Source organism: Petromyzon marinus, chromosome 1, assembly GCF_048934315.1.
Source record: "Petromyzon marinus isolate PM22_M1 ecotype Great Lakes invasive population chromosome 1, UKy_Petmar_22M1.pri1.0, whole genome shotgun sequence".
Classification (NCBI taxonomy): Eukaryota; Metazoa; Chordata; class Hyperoartia; order Petromyzontiformes; family Petromyzontidae; genus Petromyzon; species Petromyzon marinus.
This window is the reverse complement of record NC_133667.1, coordinates 27,874,973-27,888,612: the sequence shown is the minus strand read 5'-3', so window position 1 is coordinate 27,888,612 and position 13,640 is coordinate 27,874,973. Positions and strand designations below refer to the sequence as shown.

The 13,640-nt window shown below is 42.8% G+C and overlaps 1 protein-coding gene across 2 annotated transcripts in view; it reads right to left on the bottom strand.

Annotated features, from left to right (window-relative positions):
• LOC116939218 (dual oxidase 1-like) overlaps nt 1-13,640 on the bottom strand; it is a 44,863-nt gene that overhangs the window by 2,933 nt on the left and 28,290 nt on the right. For both annotated transcript variants that reach the window (XM_032947383.2, XM_032947365.2), the window contains exons 23-32: nt 13,223-13,401; nt 12,209-12,439; nt 11,158-11,257; nt 10,140-10,189; nt 9,720-9,847; nt 8,914-9,067; nt 4,948-5,171; nt 4,324-4,485; nt 3,673-3,828; nt 721-849 (exon numbers count right to left, since the gene is read on the bottom strand). In XM_032947383.2, coding sequence (XP_032803274.2) covers nt 721-849; nt 3,673-3,828; nt 4,324-4,485; nt 4,948-5,171; nt 8,914-9,067; nt 9,720-9,847; nt 10,140-10,189; nt 11,158-11,257; nt 12,209-12,439; nt 13,223-13,401 — 1,513 coding nt within the window. The remainder of the gene's footprint in view (nt 1-720; nt 850-3,672; nt 3,829-4,323; nt 4,486-4,947; nt 5,172-8,913; nt 9,068-9,719; nt 9,848-10,139; nt 10,190-11,157; nt 11,258-12,208; nt 12,440-13,222; nt 13,402-13,640) is intronic.

The following is a 13,640-nucleotide window of genomic DNA, read 5'->3' as shown; positions in this document are numbered from 1 at the left end:
GCGCTGCGCTACTAACCTGGCGACCAGGGTTCGGTTCCTGCTCACAGCCAACACCAGGGACGATTACCTGAACTAGTCCTGGGCTTCCCCTAGTTCGACTCAGCGTCAAATGGGTACCTGGCGTGATGTTTAAACATCGCCACTCGGGAGACAAAGGCGGCAGGGCGTGGAGTTGGCCACCCACCCCCTCGTGTGCCGTGTCGGCCTTCATAGGCACTCGCTAACAGCACTTGCCCTAACATTCTGTTAAGGCTATAGGGGGGATTTTTGTACTTGTCTTGTACCCTATAATCCTATATATATAGACTGTCTGCTGCCATATGAATGTGACATTTCCATTATGGGTGCAGGTCCATTAAATGAAACGAGCACTGCCCCGTGCTTATTTCAGCAGTGGAAACATTTGACGATTCAATTTTAAATTGTAAGTTAACCCATGAGTCTATAAAAGGTCCATTAAAGGAATGTAGCAAATTATTCAAAAATGTGGGGGTTTTTTAGTCCATCAGCCGACTATCACACCGCATGTAGACAACCGTGTTAATGGAAGGTGCGGGGGAAGGATCAAGGCTGATGAAGAGTGCTACGTCCATATTTTTTTTTTTACATGAACCTTTACTCACGGCAACGCGTAATGAGTTTGGGTGGCTAATCAGCAAGTTAGGCGTGCCCAAAACAAACTCATGAATGCAAAATGCTTGTCGGTAAATGAAGACAAACCTTCGGGTGCAGATTCTCCAAGGAGTTGAGGAAGGGCACAAACTGCGGGCGGCCAAAGTGCGTGATGGAGCGAAGGCCCGTGAACAGACTGCGGTTGGACACCTTCTGGAAGTGACGCTCGCAGATGTACTGCAGGATAGAAGGTGAAAGAGCAGTGTTTGGTTATGTAATTATTGTGACACACAGATTACAAAGCACAATACATTTTCCATTAAAAAAAAATCTAAAAGGCCATTTCACGTAAAACATATTTGCAGTTAACAAAAAAAAGAATACATTTTCCAGTCTTTATAGTAATATTTTATTGCACCACTGATATATTTGTTGCAGATGAAACCTATTGTTGTGCTTTTCCTCAGTGTACTCGTGTGTATCTACGTTACATCAATTGCATTTAAAAACTTTGACAAATAATGAATCAAATTAGCTGTTAAAATACAACAAGTTTCAGTATACTTAAACTAGAGAAGAGACCATGAAGTAAACCATTTTTAACACAACACTTGGATCAGTATAAAAAATGAACTATTATTGACACAGCTTTACAAACAAAGGCTTCATTGTAAACAAGCAGTCAGGAGACTGACAATCTTCAAACATTGGCAATGTATATTCAGTAGCAAATGCAAATATGCTATTAAGAGTATACTATGTGTGGGTAGAGCAGTGGCACACTTGTTAGCACATGGTATTAGAAATCTGAACGCCTCGAGCAAGTTTGATTGCAGGCCATGACTAAAGTTGGCTTAGAGTGATATCTGAACCGTTCCTGCATAACCTTCAATATGATGAAGTATGGTCACACAACCAACAATCAACAACAATCAATCAATCCAAGATTTATAACGCGCCATATTCAACAAAAATCTGAGATTAAAGGGCGAATAACATTGAGAAAATTAAACTGAACAGAAGAGAAAATAAATGTATCTACTCCGGTCTTAGAAAAAACCGATTGTCACTGCTGACTGGACTTCAGTTGGCTGAATCTTCCAGACAGAAACACGAATAGCATTGAGAAAATTCAATTAAACCGAACAGACGAGAAAATACATGTTCATAGTCCGGTCTTTGAAACACCGATTGTCATGGTTTGACTGGCAGACTGTGCCAGACCACCAGGGTTGCAGATGAAAAACTCAGCTCTGCTGTCCTAAACCGAGTAGATTTCACACAGCAGCAGCAGCAGGTCCATACTAAATGAGCGTAGGTCTCGTGATGCTACATATGGGTGGATGGCATTGCTCAGGTACGTTGGTTGACCGGTTGTCTTAGCTATGAAAGCAAACACTGTGATCTTGAAATGGACTCTCTTATGCACTGCTAACCAATGTGGCTCCTTCAAAGGGTTTTAAGAGGTTGTGAGAGGTGGAGGCCAGGCAGACGACTGGTGAGGAGGGTGCTTTGAAGAAGCTGAAGATGTTTGCCGAGGCTATCGTGAACTCCGCATCGCACAGAGTTGCAATAATTATCAAGGCATGTGGCATTCAGACTACATGCGACGGTATTTACTAAAACCATTTTGAAAAGGTTTTTTCAATTTTACCAGGTAAGGCCCACTGAGTTACATAGCTCTTTTTCAGAAGGGATCTAGCCACAAATGACAGCTCAACAAAGCGGCTTATTACGTGAAAATGCATAGCAGGCAAATACTCTAGATTAAGGCCTTAATTATAATATTATATTGGGGGGGACAAATCTCCACCCAATATTCAAATATGCTAAAAAATGTCCCCCTCAATATATTGCTATAAAAAATATTTTTACAAATATTTTAAAATAATAATTGCGATCCTACGTAAATAAAAACAACAATTCACTAAACCTTGGCCACAATATCTGGACTTGTCTTCATATAACACTGCATACATTTCTGTTCATATGATTGTAGTTATGGTTGTACTTTATGAATCCCTAATCTCTGCCATTACATACAATGAAACTAAAAAAGGTAAAAAAAAGAAAAAAACAGCAATGTAATACAACACACTATTAGACAAATAAAAAGTCCATCCCATGTGTTAGTGAATTATTTAATATTTTAGGCAGATTTTTTTTTTCTGGGAGGGGACCTCCAGACCCCCTGGAAGATTTGGTCCCCCCCAATGTTGACTCCATGGCTACCGCCTTGCTCTAAATGCATGTTTCTAAATGTGGAGGGAAAAACTGAAGAACCTGGACAAAAATCCACACGACCACGGGGAGAGAGACACCGCAAACTCCAAATATATAGCAGGCGTCTGGGTCGAGATCAAACCCACAGCCTCCTCCATACCGGGCGAGGTACTTAAAATCTCGCCACTGTGGTGAGACGTTCTTATCTATGGAATTTCTGAATATAACGTAGAGCTCAGATGTGAAACTTGCAAGACCAGATGAACTCGCTGATACGCGATTCAAAGGCGAGATGTTTGTTGCGTTTAATAGCCAGTAACTTTAGATTGCTGCATGTGTTTTTTTTATGGAACTGCCGGCCACGAAGAATGGAAACTGGCACGTTCAGACGTCATAACTTCTGACGAGCTCCACGGATCATAGCCTTAAGATACTGAGGGGTTGAGTTATGGATTGTTGAGCATCAGCCAGTGTTGTAAAGCTCAAGTACATTATCATCAGCATATTGATGTACGAATACGTTTACACTGAAACTCTGTATGAGCATGGCTACTGGAAACACGTAAGCTGCCAAGGGAATGGGGCTGAAGAACAGAATCCCGTGGGACACCTAACAGAGACGGGATGATGTCCACGTTTGATGACGCTAGAACAGCCAGTCAGGCACGGGGAGCCCTTCGTCCAGCAGTGGTTTGACAGAGGGCAGTCATTTGTTATTTCAGACGACATTACCAGCTATACATTGCAAACGAGATATTGCATCCCTTGGCAAGCAAATTAACAAATCAAGCGTCTGAAAGTGCACCGCGGCGTTATCTTAGAACGTGTGCTGTATACCAGCATGGCTGTGCGCAGATCAAACTTCTCGGCGAACTGCGTGATGTAGGTGTGCGTGGACACCAAGTCGTTCTTGTCGTTTTCTTCCACCTCCCGGATGATGTCCGTCAGCCACTCGAACTGCCGTTGGGTCCGCGTCACCCAAATGAAGTACACCTGGTCGAAAATTCACACCCGTTTCAACGTGAATATTAATGCAAATGCATTCATTTGAAGGGAACATCATTCAAATTACTTTCAAGCTTTGGGACACAGAGTTGTGGTTTAATGAGTGCATTTCCATTACCAACCGATAATGGATGTCCATTGTAATTTATGTGCATACATTAACCCACCCCCCTCTGGCCTTCACACCAGATTGGCTCACGAGTGACGACTTCACATTTATCACTCTCTATTTAAGACCGAAGAAGGAGGATTTCTCCACAACACTGGCTGTCCACCTGATGATGCTAGTTGTATTTACTGGCGAAACGTCATACCCGAATTTGAAATGTTGTGGGTTTTACTCGCCAACACACCCGTGTGCGGTCGCATAGTGGTGGCGGGTTAAACGGCACATTTATATTTACGCGATCTAACCCAAAAACCTCTATTATGGTTAATGAGTGCTGTATCACGAATGTGATACTTCAGATATTACCCCGTTACCTTTTTGCAGGAAATGAGCCGGGCATTGATCGACGACTTGTGAACAATGTCTTTCAGGATGGAAGCAAAAGGAGTGACTCCAATGCCTCCTCCCACCAGCACGGACACCTCAAAATCATTCCAGTGCTGGTGTCCCTCCCCAAATGGACCGTCCAGGTATATCTGCACACGTACAGAGCAGCATGTTAGGAACACTGTAATGTGTGTCATATCATTGCAGATGATCCAAAATGTAACTGGCAGTTTTTTCAGCCACATCTCTAAATGTACATACTCAAAACAGACGTTGATTCTAAATGTGGAGGGAAAAACCGGAGGACCCGGAGAAAATTTCACGGGACGACGGGGAGAGAGACACCGCAAATTCCCCATATGCAGGCGTCAGGGTCGGGATCGGAATCGAACCCACGACCAGACGAGGTAGTTAACATCTCGCCACCGCAGTTCCCCTAATAAATACCACGCTTCTATTCCTCCAGCGTGCCCCTGTTCCACTGTTTCTGTATAGTGTCTTAAGAGAAGCAGTTGCAGTATCATTATAATGCTATATAAATCTTCAGGAAACTATTAATAAGTTGCCTCTCTAGCACGTAAAATCCACATCGACATATTGCTTTTGTGTACCTTGGAAAAGGACCTGGAGTTGTCTGGAGAGTAGGTTTCACGGAGTCGCGTGGTCCAGGGCCCCACTGCGCGCACGTGAATGCTCAGGGTGTTCTCGTGGGGTGCGGACGTGAGCGTGAATGGGTGGTATTCACTACGGCCCAGTTTCAGGCAGGCCACGCGCACCAGCTGCCCCGACTTGTATTCGAAGCCTTGTGGCCGTTTAAACTCCAGGTGAGTAACCCCTGAACAAGACAAGCACTGTTGATGAATTTCGTGTTTTTACAACTGCCACAGGTGTTACAGTGAGGGAAAAAAAGTATTTGATCCCCTACTGATTTTGTACATTTGCCCGCTGACAAAGAAATGATCAGTCTATAATTTTAATGGTAGGTTTATTTAAACAGTGAGAGACAAAATAACAACAACAAAATCCAGAAAAACGCATGTCAAAAATGTTATAAATTGATTTGCATTTTAATGAGGGAAATAAGTATTTGACCCCCTCTCAATCAGAAAAATTTCTGGCTCCCAGGTGTCTTTTATACAGGTAACGAGCTGAGATTAGGAGCACACTCTTAAAGGGAGTGCTCCTAATCTCAGATTGTTACCTGCATAAAAGATACCTGTCCACAGAAGCAATCAATCAATCAGATTCAAAACTCTCCACCATGGCCAAGACCAAATAGCTCTCCAAGGATGTCAGGGACAAGATTGTAGACCTACACAAGGCTGGAATGGGCTACAAGACCATTGCCAAGCAGCTTGGTGAGAAGATGACAACAGTTGGTGCGATTATTCGCAAATGGAAGAAACACAAAAGAACTGTCAATCCCCTCAGCCTGGGGCTCCATGCAAGATCTCACCTCGTGGAGTTGCAATGCTCATGACAACGGTGAGGAATCAGCCCAGAACTACACGGGAGGATCTTGTCAATGATCTCAAGGCAGCTGGGATCATAGTCACCAAAAAAACAATTGGTAACACACTACGCCGTGATGGACTGAAATCCTGCAGCTCCCACAAGGTCCCCCTGCTCAAGAAAGCACATATACATGCCCGTCTGAAGTTTGCCAATGAACATCTGAATGATTCAGAGGACAACTGGGTGAAAGTGTTGTGGTCAGAAAAGACCAAAATGGAGGTCTTTGGCATCAACTCAACTCGCCGTGTTTGGAGGAGGAGGAATGCTGCCTATGACCCCAAGAACACCATCCCCACCGTCAAACATGGAGGTGGAAACATTATGCTTTGGGGGTTTTTTTCTGCTAAGGGGACAGGACAACTTCACCGCATCAAAGGGACGATGGACGGGGCCATGTACCATCAAATCTTGGGTGAGAACTTCCTTCCCTCAGCCAGGGCATTGAAAATGGGTCGTGGATGGGTATTCCAGCATGACAATGACCAAAAACACACGGCCAAGGCAACAAAGGAGTGGCTCAAGAAGAAGCACATTAAGGTCCTGGAGTGGCCTAGCCAGTCTCCAGACCTTAATCCCATAGAAAATCTGTGGAGGGAGCTGAAGGTTCGAGTTGCCAAACGTCAGCCTCAAAACCTTAATGACTTGGAGAAGATCTGCAAAGAGGAGTGGGACAAAATCCCTCCTGAGATCTGTACAAACCTGGTGGCTAACTACAAGAAACGTCTGATCTCTGTGATTGCCAACAAGGGTTTTTCCACCAAGTACTAAGTCATGTTTTGCAGAGGGGTCAAATACTTATTTCCCTCATTAAAATGCAAATCAATTTATAACATTTTTGACATGCGTTTTTCTGGATTTTTTTGTTGTTATTCTGTCTCTCACTGTTCAAATAAACCTACCATTAAAATTATAGACTGATCATTTGTTTGTCAGTGGGCAAACGTACAAAATCAGCAGGGGATCAAATACTTTTTTCGCTCACTGTATATAGCTCTCTGATGTGTTTTCGGTTTTCTCAGGTGCTCCCAGTACGCGTGGAGCGAAACGTCGGACGTCGTGCCGAACAACACGCAGTACAACTTTGAACACACATCAGAGAGCTGCATTTCGTGGAATAACATAAAATATGAATAACCGATGCAATTACTCATAACCAGGTGAGAGTATAGCTGCTTTCGATTCGCTTCTGTTATTGAAATATTGTTACATATCTCAGAAAAGTAATAATAATAGTATTGAATATATTGGTAAATGGAATTTTACAGCAATCTGTAGTAATATAATTGTTAATTTCAAGGATTGATTTCTTGCTCGGTGTTTCTGGAATGCTTGGACTATGGTAACGTGGCATAAGGCACTCCTGATGAGTACAAGGTACAGTATGCATATCCATATCCCTACATTAATGTACCCTATATTGTATTCCTGTAATCAGTTATATAACCCTATTGACAGGTTTATTTAAAAAAAAAGGACAAAATGAGGCCAGATGGATATGGTGTGTCACAAGAATTCCCAGAAGAGCATTCCGGACTGTTTCCGAATGGAATTAAACAATGGCTAAGCTGTGTTTTAAATGGCGATGTGATGAATTGCAATACCGTAAACCCTTATTAATTCTACACATATGAGGCTTTGGCCTTATCCAATATCCCGAATTATGTACAATGGTACTCCCCAGTGCCTCCTGCCCCAATACATTTGTCATTCCAAATTTGTTTTCCAAACTGTTCACATCACACACCATACACACTGACACACCTGCATCAATTACGTCCACAACCGTGGATTTATCTCGCAGACTAAGGGATTTATAATACAGTCCCTTTCCATTCCATCTTGATATGGGTGTGTAGACGACATTTCTGAGAAGGGTTGGCTTGCACGGAGTGCACAAACAAGGTAAAGTCCAAAGCGACGGGGCTGAACTATCACTCGCCACCAGACCGAGTCGTTGTTTGGATCGTGGTGTGCGGCGTCGCTCGACGTGCTCGCCGGAATTGGACCATTCAGTATGGCAATTCGGTTTATTGCAAATTGCTAATACACCGTATATATATATCCACAATTACGAACGATCAAATACCGAAATAACGAGGTTTTACTGTGTAGCGTAAATCATAAGAATGAACTCAGGTAATTGCAAGAAACTCACAAGTTACCCAACATTGATTTTGCTTCTGGCATTTTCACGTGAGAGTAAGGTCATTATTTTTGCTGAACCGTGATGGATTATGATAAATGACGTCTGCATTGCTAAACATGCTCGCAGTGTGACGACATGGGACCCATCTGTCAAGGGTAGCCGTGGCAACGTGGTTTCAGGGCTTTCTCAATATTGGCACAGAGCACATAGTTCAATAAAGCAACTGCCAAAAAAAATATATAAGGGTGGGCGTGATAGAGAGAACAGCTGAGTTTATGAGAAATTGAGAGATCTTAAATATTGATTTTGACGTATAGCTCAATGCAGGTGTGGAACGGCCGTGCAGGGGAATTAGTGTGCTACGCCATGAAGCTGGCAAACAACCCGAGTTTGAAATTCCGGCCATGGCTTACAACAGCTGTGTGCGGTACCAGAAGTGGTTCCCCATCCTCATTTCCATCAGAAACTCATCATGACCAGTGTGGTGAAATATGGTTAATATAAAATAAACAAATCTATGACCAACATGGTTTGGGGAGGCCTTCATCCATTGGTGAATTGAGAATGGCTGGAATTTATGTCATCTAGCAATTATTTCACAGCACAATATACACGTATTTGTGTATGCAATCAATACGTTTTTTGTCAGCCTTGTTTTGCTTGCTATGGGTAAAGTAGTTTACAAGCAACACCAGGATGCAGTCTACCCAAGCATGTTTGATGATATCCGTTCCTACCATGTTGTCCTCATCTGACATTTTCCTAATAAGACACTCAGCCTTATTAAGAATAATTTATTTAGGGCAGGTATTTATCGTAACTCAAAATTTATTTGGGGTACCATACCAATATCCAATTTCAGAGGCAAACCGAGATCAAACCAAACAAAAAAATGCATGCAAAGAGAACAACATACCCGAGGGGAGAAGCTCAGCATTAATAACATCAATCTCCACCTTGCGTCGGCTGAGACTCAGGAGCCGGTCACCCATGAAGATGAGAGCCGGCGGCAGAAAATACATGTAGAACCTGGGCTTCTGGACGAGACCAACACTCCCATGCAGGAGCATCTATCACAGAGAGGAAAAATTGGTGCTTTACAAATGTTTTTTTAAGGATGCTGCCATGATTACACTAGACTCCCACACCTCTGATTAGCACGGTTGGCTATGTGCGGTGCGAAAGAAGTTCATCATACATACATGCAGAATTGCAATCCAGAAGTTGCTGGTTCAGTGGTAATTTCCCGACATGGCATTTGAAACCATTGGCAAGTTTCTTAAATCCACCCCACCTCCAACCTCCGCCACCTCTGTCCACCCAGTCAGTACAAATGGGTACGCTCCTGTCAATTGGTAGGTGGCGTGTGTTGGGGTAAAGTGTAGGTACTCCCACCTCTTCCATGACGTCCGGTCAGTGCTAACGCACAGGCCAAATAACCCCCCCTCTAGAGCTCCCTCTCTCAGAGGTCCTTCCGCCCGTAGTGGCTACAATCTCTCTGCTCCATCTCCCCGCTCAAACGAGTGTCGGATTTTACACACATTGACTTTGGTGGCTCTCTGAGCCGCCAAAAGCGGAAACTCCACGTTCTTACGATTTTGGGTCAGGACTCACCCTTGATTACCCACAAGGCAGCACTAGTTTCTCTGAACACGCTTCACTGATGAGCATGCTCAAACTATTCGGGTTTCCTAAACCAAAAACGATCGACTGGTTGCCTACCAGAATGTAGAACGCAAAGTACAGCTGGTGGGTCAGCCAGAATACGTTGAACGAGTGGCTTCGGGAGAAGCGGCTGGCGAAAATGTAGAGCACCGCAAGGACCGCCAGGAGGAGGACTCCTGTCAAACCTGTTGGCAGCAACACGAAACACCAGGAGCGGCGCTCAGAGACCGAAATTATTATCGTGGTCTTTGAGCCATTGGCCTGAAAATGGCTTATGGGTAACCACTTATGGTGGCAAATGCTAACAATTATTTTCTGAAAGAGCTTTTACAGATAGATCATAAATATGCGTGATAGCTAGTTCACCATGGAATATTATGATAGATATGTCATAAAGCTGGTGCCAGAATAGCTTTGATATACAATATTGTGATTCAGATGCATTTAAATATATAATCACAGATGTACAGTATTTACCTGGGATTGTTTGAAAGTACCACCAGTAGAATTTTGGAGGTATTTCAGACCTGGAGCATAAAACAAACAAGTTTAAATGAGGCTATATAAGTATAAGCAATGAGAAGACCTTTAACAACAGGGCCAATAATTGTTGCAATGAACCAAAACGCCCTGATAGTTATAAGGAGTAAAGCAAGCCCTTTTTAAAGAACAAAATATAAATACTTAAAATATATGTATGTACAATTACATGCTAGCGAATTCATTTTGGAAATACAGTCATGTATTATCTATGGACTATACATTTCAGTAAATAGTATAGCAGGGAGATTATAGAATTCTTACAAATACTTTGCATGCTGCGGTGATACCTTGTAACAATGTTAACTAACAGTGGCATTTTACGGGGTTGTTTTTTTACGTTTAATATCAATGCAATGCCGTGGCTTGAAAAAACCCCATCTTTTTACAGAAGAACTACTGGGGCAAGGAGCAGCAATAAACATTCTTATTGTCAACATGATATATGTCCCGTTTTTATGACCCAGGTCACTCTTGCAAATAAGATGATCTTGCTCTCTTGAGGTTTACTTGAACCCGGTTAAAGGAAATACACCTGAAATTTGAAGAATTAAACTATTGCGTCTGTAAACACAGTATAATATTAATGGTCCACGACAAACTTTATAGTGAATAGTAATAAAACACTCCATTTTCTGCCACGAGCATTTGTAAAATCCACCGGGGTCAGTTTCATGCCATAAAATGTTCATAAAATTTTTTTGCATATGGAGTTGGGCTACATTGCAACAGTTACCTTTTCTTCTTAAATGGGTTCCCATCAGGGCATACATCATGATCACTGCATGACTGAATTATTGTTAGATTCATGACACATCATCTCAAGACAAGTTAAAATAAGCACCAAAATAAACGTTTACAATTGATTTATTCAGTCCATTGTTGAATTCAATCAATTGATTTATTCAATCCATTGATTTATTCAATCCATTGGTTTATTCAAACCCACACTTACCAGTCGTTGTAAAACCAGTGTGGAAAGAGGCAGGAGAGCACGCTTAGCGGGATGATGGAGAAATAGTACACGTTTATCACGTGGCCAATGGTGTGCACGACTGATGGAGTAAAACAGAACAAAGAGAACAGGTCAAGGCGATGCCGATATTAAACTTCCTTTAATTGCTATATTTACTCACATCATATGACGCACCCACAAAACTCGTGACCGGTGTCAATAAAGTCATGCAAATCTGGTTAAACATACACACACTTTTTATTCTAAAAATATGGAGGAAATGTGCATATTATACTACTACTACTACTAGAGTACTTAAGCGTGTGACTGGCCGTGGGTCGCCATGACCTCCAAAACTACCACCCATGTAAAGCGGTCTCACGTGAGCCTATTGAATGGATAAAGATGTCTGTATACCGTATTCTCTGGTTTATTAGATGCTCCAGAAAGTAAGAAAAACTCACCACAAAACTTGTGCCTGGTGTCAATAACGTATTGCAAACACCTACCTACTGATTATAAGATGCACCCCCCAACTATTGCTTTAAAGTACAGGGGTAGTGAGTTTTATGACCCAGAGAACACTATAGATACAAATGTATCTGCCAGATGAACCCGCCGACCTGCGTTCGATTCCAGACAATAACTAAGATCAGTGGCGAGAAGATATCCGAGATATGCCTTGGTCACCAACTTCACCAACCAGCACTGACCACCATGCTGGAGTATGGTCAAATAAATCCCATGACTGAAAGAACATTGTAAATTATTATTAATATTTTGAAGCAAATAACAATTATGAAAAGTATTCTTGTGGATATCATGATTTCCCATAGTCAAGTATAAGAAGTTCTGCATATGATTAAAAATTTATTCTTTTTCGTTAAATCAGAACCGTATATGCTTGATTCAAATAGTCAGAGCTGCAAGAAAAAAAAAACGTAGCCCAGTGAAAAAACATAATCGAGCCTTGTCAACCAAATATCATTCTACGATGGTAACCTGGTTTCGAACAGAGAGTCGTATACAAGGTTTCAGATTGAAAACTCACTGGACACAACGAGGCCGGTCATGGCAATCATGCGATGAAATTCCACGGCCGAGTCGAAGGGGATGTATTGGTTGAGCGCCGTCTCGCGAAGCGCCGTGATGATGTTCCGGCACATGGTGAGGAGGATGAACGAGTAGCAGAGGCAAATTCCAGCCGCCGAGCCGCGGGCCAGCCTGATGCCAACCTCTGTTACCTGCTGGATACCAATGTCTTTTGCATCTCCTGGATAATCTACAAGAAACAGGGGTGGAAAGGGGGGGGGGGGGGGAAGGAGTAATGATACATCGAATTGCATGTGTAAGGAGCAACGTTTTGTTATTCACGTGCGTTGTATATATTGTGTTCATGTGATCCCCCCTGTAGCCTCCAGCCACGAGAGGCCACTATATTCACCACAACAACAAAAAACTGATGATTAAGTCCAGTTGCCACCCTGACTCGCGGTGATTTGTTAATTCGCAATAAGGAAGGTGGATCATTGTATCTGTAGAAAGTATCTGGAGGCCAGAACATTATTTTACCCAATGAGGTTGCATTGTTGTCCTACTGATGCAATTAGGGGCCAGTGCAGTTCTTATTCATATTGCAATGGTGTCGATCTGTGTCTACGTAGAACGACCACTGACACTCTTGACCATCCAACAAATGTAGTACTTAGCCAACTCACTCGCAATGAAGGTATAGGCAGATGTTACACCATCCACATGTAGGTTACTGGACAAATATAAAGCACAAACTGCCTTACACACAGGGATCTGCTTGACTATGTAAGCGAATGTGTCCGAGATTTATACCAAAAACTGCATGTGAAAAGGTCAAATTGGTGGACATCTCTAGATTGGCAATAAGGAAGAACAAATGCAGCACCTGGGTGCGGCCAGTGGATTGGTCAGGGTGGACATGTGGCGGGTCGGATATACGCGGCGCACTAAATTTGTCAACCCAAGGCATCGGTGATGAATGCACATGGTGGTGGAAGATTCCCATGCTGGTAACAAGGGGCACAATACGCACGGAAGGCGCGGTCGACCATGACGCCGGCCATGACGGCGTAGAAGACGAACACGCAGAAGATGTGGCGGCGGTAGTTTTCCACGTAGCGCTTGAAGGCCTGCATCTTCTGGCCCAGCTTGCTCCGGTCGTAGCGCTCGTACGCAGCGTCCGTGAACGGCTGGTCTCGTTTGGCGGTAGTTCTGTGATAGGGGGAAGTGCGGTACATTGCTCATGTGAAAAAAAATATATAAGAAATATTTTCAAGGTGGATTTATGATTATGTTGTAAAAATAATATATATACCATAGGCGGAGTTTTACTTCTATATTTGGGTGGGGGCAGGGGTTCGCTTTGTCCCTCACAGGAATCGTGGGAAGATAAAATGTAATTTTTTTATCATAATTTGAAACTCATGAAAATAAATGAATAAAGGTGTCCA